The 21,069-nt window shown below is 33.0% G+C and overlaps 2 protein-coding genes across 2 annotated transcripts in view; both read right to left on the bottom strand.

The window, feature by feature from the left end:
* The window catches only part of LOC145318732 (uncharacterized), a 321,894-nt gene that overhangs the window by 253,500 nt on the left and 47,325 nt on the right, over positions 1 to 21,069 (bottom strand). The window lies entirely within an intron of this gene.
* LOC145320240 (uncharacterized) lies at positions 12,105 to 20,602 on the bottom strand. Its single transcript, XM_080162672.1, has 11 exons — positions 20,539 to 20,602; positions 19,491 to 19,594; positions 19,004 to 19,054; positions 18,072 to 18,139; positions 17,553 to 17,612; positions 16,820 to 16,904; positions 15,164 to 15,216; positions 14,474 to 14,557; positions 13,890 to 13,948; positions 13,052 to 13,133; positions 12,105 to 12,406 (listed from the first exon to the last, which is right to left on the bottom strand). The coding sequence occupies exons 2-11, from the start codon at positions 19,540 to 19,542 to the stop codon at positions 12,335 to 12,337; spliced, it is 666 nt and encodes a 221-aa protein (XP_080018798.1). The 5' UTR covers positions 19,543 to 19,594; positions 20,539 to 20,602; the 3' UTR covers positions 12,105 to 12,334.

Below are 21,069 nucleotides of genomic sequence, written 5' to 3' on the forward strand. Positions count from 1 at the left end.
GGGGCGGTTATTGATTTTTAAGGTCGATTTCTCTTGGGAGGGTAGTGAAAATTTTACCCTCCCAAGATATATAAGAATCTGCATTGTAAAGGAGAACCATATCAGTTTAGTGGTCAGTAAGATCCTTCGGTACACTTAGACAGATAATACACACACACAGAGAGACACCCTGCTGCTTTTATATAAGAATGTCTGCCATTAATATATGAGAAGAAACTCTAAAACTAACCAAAAAATGTTTTTCAAAGCCTTTAGTTTTTAAAAATTATGTAAAAAAGGCTTGAACGTCCTTGTATACATGTCTTCCGTTCTTTTTTGTCAATCGAAATAAATGTACATATTTGCTATAAAATGAAATTAACTGTATTTTATGACAACCCGTTGATTCAACTTCGATGACCTCCGAATTAGTTGCCGAATGTGTACGCAGTTTCCTGAGTGTTTCCCCATCCTAGCTCAATATTTACTACTAGCTAAAAAAGCTTCAAACTTTAAAAAAAATATCAAAATTTGAAAAATTCAAATTTATAATGTATAAATCGTTTATACATTCAAATTTAGATTTTTTGAGGGAAGTTTGAAGATTTTTAGCTAGTAGTAAATATTGAGCTAGGATGAGGAAACACTCAGGAAACTGCGTACACATTCGGCAACTAGATATCAGGCTATCTCAACTTCTCAATAATATACAATCACTTACAGTAATAAAGGGAATATATATCATATCATTATCATATATTTGTATTGATTGTTCTTATAGGTGTTTAAAAGCGTAGCAAAAATAAAGACATTAGAGATGGTTTTTATCATGTAAGATTCATGAAATTAGAAATTATTATAAAGCTTTGACACCTTTGGATTTTGCTTTTGTCTTAGTGGAGGGGAGTACCATACTTATAAAAATTATCAAAAAGTTCCTCGACCACCCATACTGTCTTCTTTAAAAGTGCCATGTTGAGCAAAGAAACCCCACCCACTTATTTTTAAATAATTTGTGAATGAGGGTGGCTAATTTTTCGTTTGTTTGTTTAATATATAATTGTCATTTGTTTGACAAACAACTATGCACAGAAAGGGCACACTGACAAAACAGACAAAGGCCGTGCAATCAAAATTCAAATGGTTGATTGTCTGTAAGACATAAAAATTACCGACCTCCAACTTCCAAAAATCAAAAAATAAAAACATTTTTTTATATAAAAATGATGAAACACAAAATTAGGTACACATTCTGTAAATTACAATCAGTGCAGTGGTTGTCATGCACATGGGGACACTCAACTAAATGATCCTAACAAAATTCAATAAAGGTCCCCAAAGTTATCAATCCAACTAATAGGAGAACATCATTTTAAAACTTTGAGGACTAGTGCATTAAACAGCCCAATATTCCCCACTCCCTACTGTAGAATCTACATGGGGAATTGGAAATTGTCTAAATTCCATATCCCTTCATCCCATCTTCGTAACTTTTTCAAGAAAGTAAAAGGAAAACGGAGGGGGGTAGGGGGTAAGAAAAAATGGCGGGTATAATGTACAGAGAAAGAAAAAAGGCGGGAACTATGTACAGAGAGGAGAGGAAGAAGAAAAGGCGGGAAAAGTTTGGACGAAAGAGGGGAAACGTATTGATCAAACTATTACATAATTATTATCATCATATTTAGATGTAGGCAATAAACATAGAATAATTAGCCACTAGAATGTCACGTCACGATAAAATGTAATTCCGCACAGTACCTGTATAGACTAGAACAACACATAGTACATTTTTCTTTGACAATTTCTGTGTTGTAATTGTTTAGAAAAGAACTTTGGATAAAATGTCTTAAAAAATTCTACTTGTAAGTGCTTATAAAAAATGACTTCGTACATTAGTCAATTTAAATGTTTACTGGCCTGCCATTGGTAATTTAGTCTGTGTATTGACCTCTCATTGGTAATTTCTATTGGATGACGTCTTTTTTTATAGGCACTATAAACAGCTTCACCTATTTGTTACTTTTTTAATTGGAATTTTTCAACCTTCTCTAATATCTTATTATTTACTTTCTATGTTAAATTATTGTAGAACTATGAGTATTACGGAATCATACATTATATAAATAGATAGATATAAAACTAATAAAAATAGTTATATAATTTATTGTAAATTAAGATATACAGAACTTATCAAGCTTAGAATAGAAATGGGAATTGATTGAATAGAGATAGATAAAGTTAAATAGTATAGGAATATAAAGATAGACAGTTTAAGAATGATATAAAGATAGATAAATAGAAGCAATAAGCAGAACCAAAGTAATCAATAGCAAGGTACTTAGATAGATAGAAAGACATATAAATAGAAAGAATAATACAAAACAAGAAGATAGATAGGTAGACAGTTTCTTTAGTAGGACAAAGACATAGATAGATATATAAAAGATAGATATTATGAAAGAAAGTTGAATATTGGAAAAATTGAATATTTTGAAGGACAAAAATAAAATATGCAAAATTGGTTCAAAGTCATATTTTATTATTTACAGGGAATGAGGGGACATTGGACAATAAATTATACTGGGACCCAAACACTGCTCTAATTCGATGGCATAAAAACTTTGGGTACTTTTATTCAATCCTGATTATTTAGTTTATTAACTAGCAGTATTCAAACTTTACAACCAATAAATCTAATCTACAGAAGGCGTAATTTTGTTTATCATCGCAAGGGCTCTACATCCATTTATCGTCCATTGTCTTATCCCTTAAGATCCCTGATAATTTAGCAAAGATTTTCTATAATAATGTCTATGACCGTCATTCAACTGATCGGCTAGTATATTGTGCATGATGTATCAAAAGTTTTCAATATAGTTTGAATAGGAACATTGCACACAGTGCGCTCGAAGGTGCTTTGACTTTTGTGTCAGAACCTAAATTGGGACATAGTGCATTTCATTACCCTAGGTTATGTAACTTCATTTCACTTTTCAATAAAATCATAGCCGTTTTTGAGAAAATTAGATTTGAAAATTTCAAGTTCAATTTTCATAAAACCTCTCTATATATGATTAATTTAAGGCTGAATTTCCGTGACATTAGCAAAGCAACTGATAAAAATGGCCATGAGTCAACTCACTTCAGGAGTGGTTTTATATAGAACTTTATAAAAGCAAACTTGTTCAAAATTTTGAATAAATAATCTTTGCTTTTCTTGTCATGATTATACGATAACTCTTAGGGGATGAAAATTGAACTTTAAAATTCCAATTCTAATTTTCTCAAAAACGGCTGCATTTTAGATTTTATTGAAAAGTGAAATAAAGTTACCTAACCTAGGGTAATGAAATGCACTATGTCTTAATTTAGGTTCTGACACAAAAGTCAAAGCACCTTTGAGCGCACTGTGTGCAATGTTCCTATTCAACATATATTGAAAACTTTTGATATATCATGCACAATTTTCTAGCCTGTCAGTTGAATGACGGTCATAGACATTATTATAGAAAATCTTTGCTAAATTATCAGGAATCTTAAGGGATAAGACCATAGAGATAAATGGATATACAGGACTTACGATTATAAACAAAATTACCTCTTCTGTAGATGTAGATGTAGGGTAATGAAATGCACTATGTCCCAATTTAGGTTCTGACACAAAAGTCAAAGCACCTTCGAACGCACTGTGTGCAATGTAAAGCCAATAGACCCAGGGATATTAAGGGATAAGACAATGGACGAGAGATTGATATACATCCCCAATGAGGATTAATAAGTTTACCCCACCTGTAGATGAAAATTATTGGTTAAAACATTTGGAAATTCAGTAAAAGTACACAAAGTTTTTGATTCAATGGATTAGATAACGGCTGCTTAATCTATTTTAATGGATCTTTCCCCCAAAAGTGTTATGTGTTGAAAATTATTCCTTTGATTGATTGGGGAAAGTGGGATTATAAATTGATTAAAATGATACTGTTCCCAACTTTACTGAGTTTATTAGTTATCTTATTATATAAAGTAGTAAGCTTATTTTGTCTGTAGCAAAGGATCTCGCTTACTGATGAACCTGTACAGTTAAGCTTTTATAGTTCTTGGGTTAGGTTTTTAAACTATTTTGGGCTCCCAAAAATATTACCCCTCCCTAAAAAATATTTTGTTTTACTTTTTGGTCGACTTTTCACCCTACTACTTTACGTGCCTCTGAAGGCTGCTAGAGGCGCAGCAGCAATGAAATAATTGATGACAACAACAGAGAAACACAAAAAAAACCAAAGATGGACAAACAGACAAAGTGAGCTTTAGAGCAGATATTCAGATTGTCAAAGAAAAAGAAAAGAGAGAGTATGCAAAAAAATTAAAGACAATTATAAAACCTTTATAACAAGATAAGATTTTATGTCTTATAAAGCATGAATGACAGACGTACGATCAAAACAATGTATAGACTAAAAACGCACATTTTAGACATCTGAGGTGGATCCTCACTAAAATCAAAAAGTTTTTTAAGAATCCACCTCTGCTTTTTAACTTACTTTCACCGTCTGTCTGTAACTAATAATACAGGAAGGTTTAAATTAAAACATTATTATATCACAGAACCTTATTTCATTTATCATTTAAATTTTCAGTTACTTTAAAACAGTGTGCAATTGTTACTAAAAGCACTTTATTTTGCAGAACAAAAATAGGACAATAAAAACAGTTTTAAAGTTCCTCCCACTTTCATCAAAAATACGTTAACATTTTCTTTTATAATTCATCGAAACCCCTTTTCTGTTAAATTTGTTTAATGATGTTTGTTTATAGCAAACCTTTGTAATAAAGTGAGACTATAACGACTGATTGACAACTAACTATTTGATTGCACAACCTTTGTCAGAAAATTGTACATAGTAATTGTGTGCATCTGTTTAAGGTGTAATGAAAGGAAAACCCCTATTTGAAGAGTCTCTTTCAAATTAACAAGAAAAAAAAATATAAGAAACGAATCGGTGGCGTGCGAAGCACTTTGTCTAGGGGGGGGCATTTTGAAGATTTTGTAAAATTTTGCCCCCCCCTAAATCAAAGTGCCCCGGGGGGGCACTTTGCTTTAGGGGGGGGCATTTTGATTATATATACTAATTTTAATTAAGGGCGTTTTAAGGGGTGGGATTATTTGATTATGGGCCTCCTAGTCCTTATCCCTTCTTCCCCATCCCTTCCCCCATCCCTATTTCCCATTTATATCCCCCACATCTTCCCCCCCATCTCTTCCCCCCCCCCATCTCTTCCCCCCCCCATCTCTTCCCCCCCATCACTTCCCCCCCCCCATCTCTTCTCCCCCATCCCTTTTCCCCACCCTGCAATGACCGAAGGGAAGGGAGCTAGAAAGCATCTTCGAAAAAATAGTACAGAAGATAAATTAACCTTTCCCCCCCCCCCCTCCACCACAAAACATTTTTAATGGGTGGAAGGGGATGTTATAAAATCTCAGCAGGAAGGATGAATAACCCCATTAAAAAAATTGGGGGGTGGGAGGGGATAAAACAATCATTTTGGAAATAATTTACCAAAAATTAACCTAATACCTATGAAAAAATGATTTTAAATATTTCTTTATTGTATGACAACAAGGATGACAACATCTTTAAGTAGCAAAGCACAAAAATCATTAATAAGAATACAGACAAGTAGATTTAAAGAGCATCTGTTGAAATAAATATATATTTTAGGTAGAAAAAGTCACAAATCCTTTTTCCTGTATGTTGTGTGATGACAGTCAAAGTAAATTACATACTGGATGCTTGAAACAGCGAAAAAAATTTTTTTTTTAATATTATAATCCACAAAAAAATTTATCGTACCATAAAAACCAAAGATATGATGAACTATGTAAAAAATAAAAAAGAATTACTTGTCCTTTCATTGTGATAAAAAGCAGAAACCATTTAGAAGGGCGCGTAGGGCAAATTTTTTTCTTCAAATATGCAGGGAGGGAGGGGTTTTTGGGCTATTTATTACACTAGTCCCCAATATTTCATAGCAGAAACCATTTGCAAGGGCGCGAAGCGCAAATTTTTTTCTTCAAATATGCAGGGAGGGAGGGGTTTTTGGGCTATTTATTACACTAGTCCCCAATATTTCATAGCAGAAACCATTTGGAAGGGCGCGAAGCGCAAATTTTTTTCTTCAAATATGCAGGGAGGGAGGGGTTTTTGGGCTATTTATTACACTAGTCCCCAATATTTCATAGCAGGCACCATTTGGAAATGCGCAAAGCGCAAATTTTTTTCTTCAAATATGCAGGGAGGGAAGGGTTTTTAGGCTATTTATTACACTAGTCCCCAATATTTCATAGCAGAAACCATTTGGAAGGGCGCGAAGCGCAAATTTTTTTCTTCAAATATGCAGGGAGGGAGGGGTTTTGGGGCTATTTATTACACTTGTCCCCATTATTTCATATAAAAATTTCTTATTCCTTGGCTCAACAACTTTGGGGACTTTAATGGAATTTTGATTGGTTGGTTAATTAAATCGAGTTTCCATACATTTCATCCAATAATTGTAATCTATATAAGGGGTAATTTTTTGTATCATCATTGGGGATGTACAAAATTTCTTTGGTAAAAAGTTTATATTATACAAAATAAAATACTTCCTATAACCTGGTTTGTTATGTTCAGTGAAAAAAGGTTATAAGCTAACTGTCTTGTTGGCGCGAAGCGCCAAAATTTTTTTTTTTGAGTATTTCTTGATCTTTTTTTTGGAAACTGGGATAGTTTTGCTTTTTGTAGGGTAGGGGGCAAAAAGGGGCATTTTTGTTGACCAGGGGGGGGCAAAATGGGGCATTTTTTAACATTTAGGGGGGGGCAGGGGGGGCGGTTGCTAGGGGGGGGCAGAGGGGGGCGTTTTGGTCGCTAGGGGGGGGCGATTGCCCCAAATGCCCCCTTCGGTTCGCACGCCACTGAAACGAATCTTTTAAATGTAAAAGAGAGAATAGCAAAGCTAAGAGAAGAAAGAAGCAGGGATAAGGGATAGGAAACCTGGCCATAAATTAGGTTTGGGCCTGGTTTTGAAAGGGATCATGCAACTTTTACCGTTTGCCTAATTTAATGACCTTACTGGCTGACGGCTCATATTGGCTACCGCTCTAAACCAATAGTGTTCTGTGATTTGGGCTTGTTTTGTATCAACCAATCACCAATTGGCGGAAATTTTAGAAGCAGACAATTCTAGAAAAAATAATGATTTGTCTGCTACGAAAAAATAAATATAAATGGTGTTAGATCACATTAGTTTAATTATTAAATCTGCTTAGAGTTAAACATTAAAAAAGGGCCATATAGAAAAAACAAAAATAACGGGATTATTTTTTTGGAAAGAAGGTAGCTAAGAATTTTCATTTGGTAGTTTATAAATTAGATGTTGTATTTTGAATTTTAAAAATTTAATACGGAATTGATACAACACCTTAACCCTAATTTTTGTACAATACAACACAGTACAGATATATCATTACATTATAGTATCCAAAGAACTTGATAGAATGTTACCCAAGTGCATATTTATTTATTTATTTTGAATTTTAATTAGCAATGAAATTTTCAAATAAAATTTTTACTCATTAATAAAAATGCAAATAATACAAACTAAAATCTGTCTGAGGGAAACCCAACGATAGCTTTCTGACAGTTCAAATTACCAAAGTAAAAGATAAAAAAATTTTGGGAGAGAAAAAACTTTTATAAAAAGTTATGTTTTTTACTTTAAACTAGCTACCTGAATTTGATTCTATACTTTATCTACACACACACACACACAGCTTTTTCATTAACGTTTAGGACGAACCACTGCGCCATCCCAAAACTGGTTTATTAGGCCTAGGCTTGAAATAGGCCTGAAATAATATTTTCCTACGTTTCCCATCCCTTATCCCTGGTAAGAAGAAGCATAACATAGAGACAGTCAGATGGGAATAGTAAGTCACGATGTAAAGTGGTCAATTGAATCTTGACACCAAAATTTCATAAGTCTAGAAAATTGTATTTAAGAGCAGTACTGATTAACCGAATGACAATTTGTGTTATAAAACAAAAGTGAATAGCTGCATGGTGAATCTAAAATAGTTTTCACCAATTATTTAAGCATTCTATATTAAATAGCGAAAGAGAAAACACATTTCCACAACAGAATATGATGTCCCAAGACGGACTAAGCGAGGTATAAGGTAGATATTCATTGAATAGAAACAGAGAAAATTACGTATATCCCTAAACTTAGATGACAGGCAGATATTTCGAATTAGAGAATAGCATCGCTACTAAAAAGGTGAGAAAAGGGCCTGGGCATTTTTCTTCTAACTGCAGGGATAATATCTTCAAGTCTGGTATTGTCAGGAAGGGAGGGGATATGGGAATATAAACCTATTTACCCCAAACTTTGATCTTAAGGGATAAGACAATGAACGATAATTTGATATACATTCCCAATGATGATAAACAAAATTATACTATTGATTGAAAAGTTTGGGCACTACTAGTTAGGAACCTACTAATCAAAATTCAATAAAATTACCCAAAGTTTCTGAGCGAACATATTAATAAAGATGCTGTGAGTATTGGTGCAAAAAATATGACGTAACAAAAAAAATTAGCCAATGAGAGGCCGTTATTGACCAATGGTAAAATTTATAGTGGCCTCTCATTGGCTAATTTTTTTTGTTACGTCATATTTTTTTGCACCAATACTCACAGCATCATCAATAAATCTTTGGGTACTAGTGTAATTTACAGTCCAAAGTTTATAAACACTTTCTCTTACTCGATGGTTTATAAACTTTGGAGGCTCGAGATTGACTTATGATTGGTCTATACAATGTAAGAGTGTCCAAACTTTTCAACTGATTATTTTCATCTGCATTCCATTTACCATAATTTTGTATTTCATTATCCAATGTCTTATCCCTTCAGATCCCTGGATATTGTATAATACAATTATTTTGTCAGAACTAAAAAAATCTGTGGCAACAACTTTGAAACCTTGAACAGACAAAAAAAACTGCATTTCCCTTCATTTACTGAACTTTTTTATCTGCTCTATAACTCACTTTGTTCGTCAGTGTGTCTGTCTATCCATAACGGAAAAGTGATATTCTGGGACATGGAATGTATTTTTTTTTGTAAAGGTTCCTATAACCAATCCGCATCGAGTCTATATATTGTTCTGTATATAGTCAGTCGCTAATATATGACACGAGAGCTATGACCTTTAGGCAACTACTCTGTAACTCTCTTTGTCCGTCTGTCAGTCAATAATGATATGGAAAGGTTTATATAAATTCTGTGGAGAAAATTATTGAAATTGGATTATTAAACTTGTTGATATCTAATCAGAATCTACTTTGTATCTCACTTTGTCAGTACGTTGTTTGGACTTTTCTTCGTTTTATATTTCTATGATTTGCGACTTGTTGGCCTTGTCATTATTGTTTTAACATTATTATATCATTATTGCTTTATAACTCTTTAGTCTGTTAGTCTGTCATTTTTGCGATGTGGAGAAAATTGCATAATTGGGTGCTATTTTAGATTGGCACAATAACTCTATTTGGTCAACTTTAATGCTATACTAGAAGTAGGAATAAAATTATCTTTAATAACCCAGATTTTTAATTAAAATTGACAAATTATATGCTATTTCATTTGCTAATTGAAAATAATTTTTAAATAATCAATAATCATACAATCAAATTAAATTTATATTGTAGATGGCCAATTCGTTTATAATTCGTCCAACTTATTTCTAGCAGGCTTTTAGTTCCCATAACAATGTTTTATGATATAAATTCTTAAAGCTGACTTATTAATTGGGTGAAATGTAAAAAACAGCCTAACCTAACCAAAACTGTGGTCAGATTGTTCTTACAATAAGTACCTATTGGGTCAATTAAGTGATTGACCATCTAGACCTTTTGTATCTATTGATTGTATTACTTTTTTCTGTACATTTTACTTATAAAGTGACCTTAAAATTGGCCTACATTGCAAATTTTAAATAAAATACATAAGCAATTCAAATAAAATGTCCAATATTAAAAATAAAATGTAAACAAGAAAATATTCCATTATTTGTATTAAGTAGGTCTTGTTTTTTTAAAATTCTGGATATAAAGGCGTAATGGAAAATTAGCAACCAACATTTTACTTTTGTTTATTCAATTATATAAAACAAGACCTAGCTAACCACTGAACCACTTACAGTCCAAAGATTAAGCAAAGTTACATTTTTTTGTGCATCTTTATTACATAAAGTAGTAAGGGCTTTATGTTTGTAGCTTAAGGTTTTGATAACTATTAAACAGGTCAATTTCTCCATATTAATTTCTTCATATTGGCCCTGGGATGCCTATATGCTATTTTTTTAAAGTTAGAAGATGAATTCAGGCTATTAGAATACAGAGCCCGTAGATGCTAAAGACGAAGTCGCTAGTTAACCCTGAAAGTAGTTACGTTTGAGCATATTTGGTGAAAATGAGTATTTTGTTGAATTATGACAAAAGTTCATAAAATTGACATTTCGTCTGTTGTGCAATTAGCCGGCACCTGAGGAAAAGTTGCATGATTTAGACCTTTTTTGCAGGTATGCAAACACCCACTAAACAAAACAAACTTTACCATATTTTAGGTAAACACAGTTTATTATTCTGAATAATTTGTTTTATTTTTGAAAGGGGAAAGATAGGGTGATGAAATTAGTGTTCCTGCAAATAAGCAAAAAAGTATATGACCAAAAAGATTTTCAGATAAAAATGACCAACAAAAGGTTTTACAAAACTAGAAGGTTTCTATTTATAAGAAAAGGATTTTATAAAAATAAACATGTAGTTTAACATTAATAAACATTAACACTTGTATAGTGTCAGATCTTAATAAGAATACAAAAAATGTATGTAAATTTGTTACAAAATTGCGCAGATGCTAGATACTATTTAAGGACATTTAAGGACTTAATCATATATTGTTTAGCTAATAATATTATACCCTGTTGTTCTAGGAATAACTATTCTAAAATGAGACAATTATGTCATATTGTTGTCAAAAATGTTAAAAATCAACAGATCCTATTTGTAAAAAGGAATTGTTAATACACATTTTAATTATTTTCTTATACTTTTTCTTGTTGCTTTACTAACCATAGAACGGAAGGGAAACAGTTGTAATAGTATACAAGGATGACAACATCCATAAGTAGCGAAGCACAAGAAAATCATGGAATAGACAAATGAATAAAGTGAGTTATAGAACAGATGTCTAGTTGTCATAACAAAGAACAGAAATAGGAATAATATGTAATAACTCAAAGAAAATGACGAAACCTTTGAAAAATAAGGTTTATGTCTTTTAATGCATGACAGACAGACAGACGGACAAAACAAAGTACATACGAGATGTGCATATTGCATATGAATCTTTCAATTTCAAGAAAATCACATTTCACTGACGGACCGACAAAGTGAATTGTAGAGTAGCTTCGCTAATAATAAATGAGTGAAAAATGAGAAAATATGCTGCTAGAGGCTGCAGGTTAATCATGACATTATAATATTATCACGGCATTATACAATTGGGAAAGGAATATATATTATGTTGTCCTCATTAAATGGATATAAAATATGTGGATATTTTGAGAGATTCTAACATACCCTGATAAAATGTTTAACGATACCCCCAATTTACCAATATTAATCTATCTCATCCTTTCCCCTAACCATAGAGGAACGTATTGACCAATATATGAGGACTATATTAGCAACCTAAATTGACGACAAAAATAACCCTGTCACAATATCCACGTATTCCATTCCTGATTAATACATATGATTACTATGCAATGAAAGGCCTTTTATAGGTTCCAATACAGATAACCAACCCTAGCTTTGTTTAAACGAACTTTGTTAGTAAGTTCTAACTCTCTCAACAATAATGACTGGCGCCTGTTTTGGGCCTGGGCAAACCTACCTTTTTAGCTTTTATGGACGTTCCGTTTTACTCTACATCATGCATTCGTAAGCCTTGTGTAGTGACTATGTAATATGGAGAGAGAAAGAGGATATTGGACTAAGAATAGATACTGATACCCAATTGTTCAATTAAATACATTTATTTACTTTTATTCGTATATATTATTTTTTACAGTATAAATAACAAGTATTCAAATGACTAGTAATAAGAAGGGTTCTAAAAGGCAGATGAAGAATGGCCGCTTGAAACAAGCTTTGAGGCAGGTTGACCACTTAAAGTGAGATGACGGCTGATGCCCAGCTTTAAGGTGGGATGACCGCTCATGCCTGGTTTTCAGGCGGGATGACCGCTCAGGCACGGCTTTCCGGCGGGATGGCCGCTGAGCAAGAATCTTGAGAACACGTGCTCTCTGTTGACATCTTCCTGTGGTTATTATTCATACCTTGTAAATGCTGTATAGGCTTTTGAAAAAGCCGGGATCTTGAGCAGGGAGGGAGAGGACATTAGGCTGTTTATTGCAATAGTCCCCAAAGTCTTATAATAATATTTTCTTATTCGTTGGTTTAATAACCTTGGGGACTTTGAATTTTGATTTGTTGGATTATATGTTAAGTGTCCAAACGTTTAAACAACTAATTGTAATCTACAGAAGTGGTAATTTTGTTTTTCATTATTGGGGATATACATAAATTTAACGGCCTTTGTCTTATCCCTTTAGATCCCTGGATCTTAGGGTTTAAAACAGTGAATGATAAATTGATTTACATACCCAATTAAGTAAAAAAAAGTATTCCTTCTGTAGGTAAAAATTATGGGTTGACACGTTAGGACAACAAAAAATTAACAAAACTACCCAAAGTTTTAAGTCAACAATTATGAAAAGGAGATTGTAAAACTTTGGGTACAATTGTAATTAACAGTCTCATTTCCCCTCCCTCCCAATTAAAAAAAAATAAGGGTGTGAGTTCTAGGCACTTTGAGGGAAAATGCAAAAATTATTATTAAAAATGTTTGAACGATGATAGTTAATACCATTCAATCATTATTTAGTTTTGACTAATAAACTCCCTGAAGCTTGTGTAAAACTTTAATTTCTTTGTCAGGATCTGAGTTTGGTCTCCAATAATTTTCTCCATCACATTCTCACCTCTGAATAAAAATAGTATTATAGACAGCTTTCCGCGGATAAAAAAATGACACTTAAAAGATTAAAACAAGGTTTGTTAGGTTTTAGGGGCCGAAGACCCGGGCTAACAGAGCTGGTTTAAAATTGATGATTTTTATTTTAGTTTAATTTCAGTAAGGCTAAGAACTTGTTCTAATCCATTGGATATTAATCGGGTTTTATATCCCTAATGCAATCGTATTTCTGTTACAATGTGCTGGTCTGTCTGTTCGTCCATCCGTCCTTTTTCTATATTACAGCTTATTTTTTCGTTTAATCATGTTTTCTTCTTTTTAAAAAAAATATGATCGGCTGAAATCTTTTTGTAAAGATTCCCTAAAGCAATGAATATCCATCGTATAATTTACTAAATCCGTCGTTCTGTTAGTTAAGTTACAAAAATATTATCATTACACCAATAAAAAAAACATGTCAATGGTTAATGATTGTGTAAATTTACGGGCTAAGCTATTTTGATGATCTTAAGAGATAATACAAAGAACGTTTAAATGAGGAACAATCCAATTAAAAATAACAAATTTCCTTTCTGTAGATTAAATCATTGGTAGAAAAGTCTAGACACTGCTAGTTTGTACAGCCAAATCAAGGTGCAATAAAAAGTCCACAAATTTCTTAAGCCAACGAATAAACGTGATTACTAAACTCTGGAGACCCTATGATTTACAGTCTAATGTCATCTCCCTATCTGATATTAAAGGATTTGTAAGAAATTAGTTTACCTTAGAATGAAAAGTGTAGGAAAAGCTGCAATACTAAAATCCTCTTTGATACTTGGAACCTAAAAATATATAATTTCAAATCAATTAAATGAGATTATTTTCATAAAAAATGAAATTCTGGTATAATAATATTTTCCAACCAATGACCTCTTACTCCTTTTTTTAAACTTATAGCAACTTTGATTTAAAAAATATTTTTCTTACTTATTTTCTGATTAATGTCTAATAAATATTTTAGAATGTTTTTTTTGGGCTTTAACCGAAGATAGACCATCCACCCCAGAAATATATTTCTTTGAAAAATATTGAACAGGTGCCGTTTATGGTGAAATGTTGCTGTTGACGAAAGCTTCTTGGTTACTGGGATTTTTACAAGGTTCCTGGATCTAGCAGTACAAGCAATAATCCTGGAGCCACCAATAGTTAACTTTCCTGGATGCCGGCAACTTATAAACAATCCTCGACATATCCAGCCTTGAATTGATCCTGGTATTAAAAAATACTGTTTTACGTTTACACATCAGACCACTAAAGTTGTTTTGGTGGTATTTTTAACTTCGACGATTCCTGTAAATTTCTTTAACCTGACTGAAGTCAACATACAGGAACTTGACTGTGGGTTGTTCACTGGCCAATCTTTCCAGTGCAGGTCTCATGCGGACACATATCTAGAAATAATAAGTATAGTCCCTTTCGTGGCAACGCCTCTTAAGGGGTGATTCGCCATATTTTCACAGTAGATTCTGAGAGTTAATTTAGGTTAGGTGATTTCCCCGCAGGGTTAGGCAATTGGCCCCGCAGGGTTAGAGCCCTAGAAATAGGAAAAAAGCTACTATTAAATTACGACGAAAGAGGCGTTGCCACGAAAGCGACTATACCCGAAATAATTTTATTTGCATACTCCGAAGGTGAAATTTAAATTGCGGTAGGAAATGATCAAAGTTGGGGGTAAAATATTCTAATCATAGTAAATCTTACTACCCTCATAACAATACTGCTTATTGGCATTGCTTTTATATTTAATAGCGTCTATGTCCCTAGTGGTACTTGAGTTAAAGGGTGGACATGAACAGACTCTGCCATTTTGTTTTAAAAAGTAAGAATTATTCTTTTGCATGGGGCAGATACTTAAGAATACTTATAAATCTTTATAGGTCATATGAGAAGATCCACTGTAAAGGAAAACCATAATGGTCTTGCTGTGAGTGATATCCATTGGTACACAGAGACAGCCAGACTAAAAGACCTCTTGTAACTTTTATATAAGAATTTACCTGGCACCACTGAGCTCCAATGACCAGTACTGAAACGTCGTCTTTACCAAAACCTAAATTTAAAACATAAGTTTTCATGAAAACTTATTGTGTTTTTTTTTTTTTTTAATGAAAACAGATTACTGTCCTTTAAAGTACAGACAAAAATTATTTTTTGAAAATTCCAAGCTTAAAGATTTAAAAATATAAATGTGATTTTTTTTCGTTCAAACATATTTACATCCTACTAATTAGTAGGATATTCTATAGAATTTCTAATGCTTTCAGTCGAAAAACAAGGATGACAACATCCATAAGTAGCAATGCTCCAAAATTATGAATGGATATCGGGAAAAAATTACTACAAAGCCGTGTGATACAATAAACATTAATCTTGGTAAAATAGGGAAATCATCAATCCTTTCAAATCACGCAACCTTATAATCATGAAAACTTAAAAATCTAGGAATCGATCTAGCACCTCATCTAATGGACAAATCTTAATGAAACTTGATGAAAATATGTAGAACATGAGCATATTCAATCCCTGATAATTTCGATCGTCAATCCTGAATTGGAATCGAGAAAATCATGAAAACCGAAAAATCTAGGAATCGACCTAGCACTCCAAATAAAAAGAAAATCTTAATCAAACTTGGGGAAAATATGTAGAATTCGGAATTAATTATTCCCTGAAAATTTTAGCCCTGTATCTTGAAAAGGAGAAAATCACGAATCTTGAAAATCTAGGAATCGATCTAGCACCCCAAAAACAGACAGATGGACAAAACAATGTATAGATTAGACGGACATATCTCATGAAAATATTCACTAAAAATTTCAGCTGTCTATCTGGATCTTGGACAAAGTAGCTTCGGACAAAGTAGCTTCAGGACAAAGTAGCTTCCGGACAAAGTAGCTTCCGGACATTTACTTAAGAAAAGTAGCTTCCTTAGAAAAATAGGAAAATGTCTACACAGAAAGAGAGACATAAAGAAAGGCATAAAGACAGACATAAAGACAGACAAAATGGCAGACAGACAGACAGAAAGGCGGACAGAAATTGTAAAAATTTTTAAAAATGTTAAAACGAATTAAAAATTATAAAAAAAATCGCCGAACCATTTTTAGTAAAATCCACGATCCACTTTTTGTTAAAATTAATAAAGTTTTGTTTGCTTTCAATAAAATTAGAAGTTAATGTACATTAAACATTCTTACATAGGTTAGGTTAGGTTAGGTTATAGGCAAGGGGGCCGAGCGCCCGCGGCTAGGCAGGCCAGGGGGCCGAGCGCTGCGGCCATAACCTTTATTACTATTAGAAGCTACTTTTCTTAAGTAAATGTCCGGAAGCTACTTTGTCCTGAAGCTACTTTGTCCGAAGCTACTTTGTCCGAAGCTACTTTGTCCGAAGCTACTTTGTCCAAGATCCGTCTATCTTAAATAGGAGCCGAGAAAATCACGTTTCCCCATGTATCGTTACGGACTGACGGACTGACTGACGGACAGACAAGGTGAATTATAGAGTAGCTTCGCTATTAAAGATGATAATCAGATATAAAATGGCCATGATATGAAAAATTTGGTATAGGCAGACAGAATCACATATTAAAACTTCCAATTACCGCACATAAATTCAATAAATTTAGCCGAAAACATAATACTATAATACTGAACCTGCTATATATTGATCTAATTCAGCTTTGTCTGCAATTTCTTTCATTACATGGAAATCCTGGTCATGATCTTCTACAGGATCAATCTTAAAAATAATTTATTTGGTATTTTTCATCAAAGTGTCAAGTTGAGTAAAAAAACCCTCCTCCCCATAATTAAAATAAATCTGGTGGGGTGGGCAAGTTTTTCTTGTATGAGTAATGAGTATTTTTCCTTAGATTAGGTACCAAGTATCCCTGCAGGTGTTAGCACCCGCAAGGGTTTGGCATAAAAACTACCCATTCCCTTCCCATGATTTTATTTTCCCTTCCTTTTGAAGTCCATGGCTGGCCCTTCTTAGTTGTGATTATTTAAGGAAGCTTGGTTAGAATTATTATATTTTTTATTTTTGAAAATGTTGGTTAAATAGTAATATCGTATCTAGATGAATGTCTATAGAAAGGTCTTGCTGCATTAAAATTTCTAGGAAACGTGTAGATAATAGTTATTTCTCGCAACGTATCATAAACAGCTTTCCGCGGATATAGAATGTACAATTATGAGATTAAAACCAGTGTTTTTAGGCCCGAGGTGCCGAAGGCACCGGCTAAAAAAACTGGTTTTAATCTTATGGTTGTAAATTTTTAAATTCGTAGAAAGCTGGATATAATACGATGCTAGACATAGTTTTTTCGTATGGATGAGAACCGGTTCCTATCCACCGGATTTGAATGAATACGAGAAATATTTTTACCTGACTTCCGAGCATTGAAGACAAACTTGTATCTGTTGAGACTGATGATATATTGGAATCCTTTAAAAAGTACATAATCATAGAAAAACAAGGATGACAACATCCATAAGTAGAGAATCAACGAAGAAAGTGAATTATAGGAAAATGTTCTATGTCATAAAAAAATATACAAAATCAGTCATATATTGAATGCTTATTGCTATAGGGAATCTTGAGACTCTACAAAGTGTTTGAAAAAATAAGCCGTGTGACGTCAACAGATCCATTACTTTTTAAGGGGTTTCCTTTTCCACGTCTCCTCTAATCTCTCCTTTTATGACGTCACACGGCTAATTTTTTCGGACACTTTGTAGAGTCTCGTGAATCCTCACATACAATTTCAGCCGTCTATCTTAAATAGATTCAGAGAAATTCACAATTCCCCCCCAACCGATTTTTTTTAAAAGGCGTATTGAAATAACGTACGTACATTTCAAATGATAGAGTAGCTTAGCTACTTAAAATTTGACAAAATGTTACCTTTCTCTCCCCTGGCAAATCAAAAGATATTTTTCTTTTTTCAGCCATTACAGTAAAATCAACCAAACCTGTAGGAAGAGAAGTTTTTTTTAATTACATGGATCTTAGGGGATAAGACAGTGGACGATAAATTGATGTACATCCCCAATTATGAACAAAAATATGTAACCGGACAAAGTGTCTCAAAAATCAGCCATATGATGTCATAGAAATGAGGGAGATGAGAGAAGTGGGACAGAAAACCCTTAAAATAGGTGAATAATCCCTTATTTTTATGACGTCATATGGCTGATTATTGAGACACTTTGTCCGGTTACAAAATATTAAAAAATGAAATATGAAGTCAAAAAAATTAACTAATGAGAGGCCAGTATACATTCTAATTGACCAATGGTAAAATTTATAGTGGCCTCTCATTGTTTAATTTTTTTTACGTCATAATCTGTGCAGCCACTTTTACTAGCTTTAAAAGTTTATACCAAATCAAACAATCAAAATTCAATTAAAGTCCAAAAAGTTTTTAAGTCAATGAGTTCTTTGGGAACCAGAATTATATACATAAGTTTCACCCCTTCCCCCTGGATACTTTTTTTTATTGGTGAAGCTACTTTATAATTAACTTTTTCTGTCAGTCTGTCCGTCCATATGTCAGTCAGTCATTCCGTAACGCTTTGAGGGGAATGTGATTTTCTCGGCTTATATTTAAAATAGACAGCATAGATTTTCAGTACAGAGTGCTATAACCTGTACACATCTAATCTATACATTATTTTGTCTGTCTGTCTGTCGTTCATGATTTAAAAGCCAATTTTTTTTTGTTGCATATTCTGCTTTAAAACTTACTTTGTTCGTTTGTTAATCAATGTTTTTTATTCTTCGCTTCTTATGGATGTTATCATCCTTGTTAATAATTCTACTTGAATTAAAATTACCTATACAATGTCCAGAAAGGAGAAAGCTTATTGTAATCTTATAGTCTATATCTAAACAAAAACAACTATAATTAAAAATAAAAAAAAAATTAATTCTAAAATGTTTATCTTTATGGCGACTAAACGAAAGACTTCTTAAGTGATAATCGTTTTTAAAAATATTTAACGAGTTTAAAATAAAGAAACTTCTATATTAACATTAAGGAACGTTTATCCTTATGTCTGATTTATTAAGATTCACTTTTATGGATGTTTTCATACTTTTTCTGACCCGGAGGATAAATAGTCCACTATTTCATCTTTACTTTAAAAGAAAAGTAAAATAAATTGGGTGGTTGTTTTTTTCCATTGACAAAATAGTCATAAACCTGTACGAAGCTTCACTGTAAAGCAAAAGATATTAGTTGAGCTTACACACACACACACATACACACACACACAAATACACCAACATATTATTCCTTTTATTATTCCTTTTATTACCAACCTAGCCTAAGATTTCTAAATATTGCATGGTAGGGGGAATTACTGTTGTTCATTCTGTGAGGATCTAAATCATCATTGTACAACACTCGCTGTCTTTCTTTCTTCCTGAATAGAAAAATAACAGTAATGGCGAATTTACTATACAAAATTAAGTAATTTAGAAGATTAATTTTCAAGAATTCGTGACATAACAACTTGGAAATAATTCTATTTTATTCATGTTGCAATAATTTGACTTATGGATAGCGCTTGACAGTGTTTTATTCTGATTATTGGTATTTTATTTTTTAACATTATTATTTTTACCCTGTCTGAAATGAGATTCGATCCCTTAACCCAACCAATGTTGAGCGGATGTGCCGTATTTTTAAAAGCGAAGCTTTTCTATAATAAGGGTCGGTCCGTCCGTCCGTACGTCCGTCCATCCGTCCGTCCGTAACGGATAGCTTTTTTCGTTAATTTAGGCAAGTTAGAATTGTCCTATTGATTTCAAACTTTGCATGGTGATTCCTGTAGTAGTTAGGTAAGATTTAGAAATTTTTAACAACAAATTTTTATATGATCTAATAACCCGATTGATCTGATTTTTGGTATACTGATTCCTGGGACAACAAAGTAAAATATTTTAAGCGAAGCAACTCTATAATCAAGTCCTAAAAATGTAAGTATGTCCATAAACATTATTCTGTATTAATCATTTTTTCAACAATTTTACTTACAATTTTGCTTCGACTCTTATACATTTATATTCTGAATATTCAGTTCTGACACAAGTTTTAATGTCCGTTTGTCCTACTGTTTCAGTGCTTCGTTTTTACGGATGTTTTCATCCTTGTTTTTAACTGAAGTTAATGCTTATGTACACAGTACAGGAACGTTAAAGTTTTTATTTTTGAGAGGATAAAATGAGGGGTTACAAAGGTTTTTGGGCGATAATCTATATATATTTCAAAATCTTCGTTGGGGTAAAATGAGGGATTTTAAAGTTTTAGGGTAAACACATATACCCCCCCCCCCCTTGGACGTCAATGCTTATTATAAAAAGTTACCTTTCTTTGGAGCTATGTAGACTTTCAACGACAGTAATGTCTGTGTCAGGATTACTTACTGTGCTCCCTGCAGTAGAGGATAATATTTTAAGGATCGGTGTGTGTGTACCAAGGGATTTCGCTAACCACTGAACCGATATGGTCCTTGTTTATTCGGTAGCTTTCCATGGGTCTTAGGAAGGTTTAGGACTGTCTTATGGAGGGTACCATCACCATCCTAAGAAAAATCACCCCTAGAAAAAAATTAACCCCACCAAAAAAATTTTCTTTTTCTTTTTGAAATTAAAATTGAAATGGGGGGGGGGGGGCTGATTTCCCCTTCACCTTTAAGTGCCCCTTGAGGCCTCTAGGGACGTGGCTGCTATTGTTTTATAAAGTTGTATGAGATGGGGTGGTATGATTGCAATATTAATTGGTTGTTACATTAGGAGACTAGTGGCTTCATCAAAATTCTTTCCCCCCCCCCCCCCAATTAATTCCATATTTACTGTGAAAATTTGTATATAATTGGTAAAAAAAACATATTATTCT

The sequence above is a fragment of the Acartia tonsa genome, chromosome 5 (assembly GCF_053477335.1).
Source record: "Acartia tonsa isolate MP-2025a chromosome 5, ASM5347733v1, whole genome shotgun sequence".
NCBI lineage: Eukaryota > Metazoa > Arthropoda > Copepoda > Calanoida > Acartiidae > Acartia > Acartia tonsa.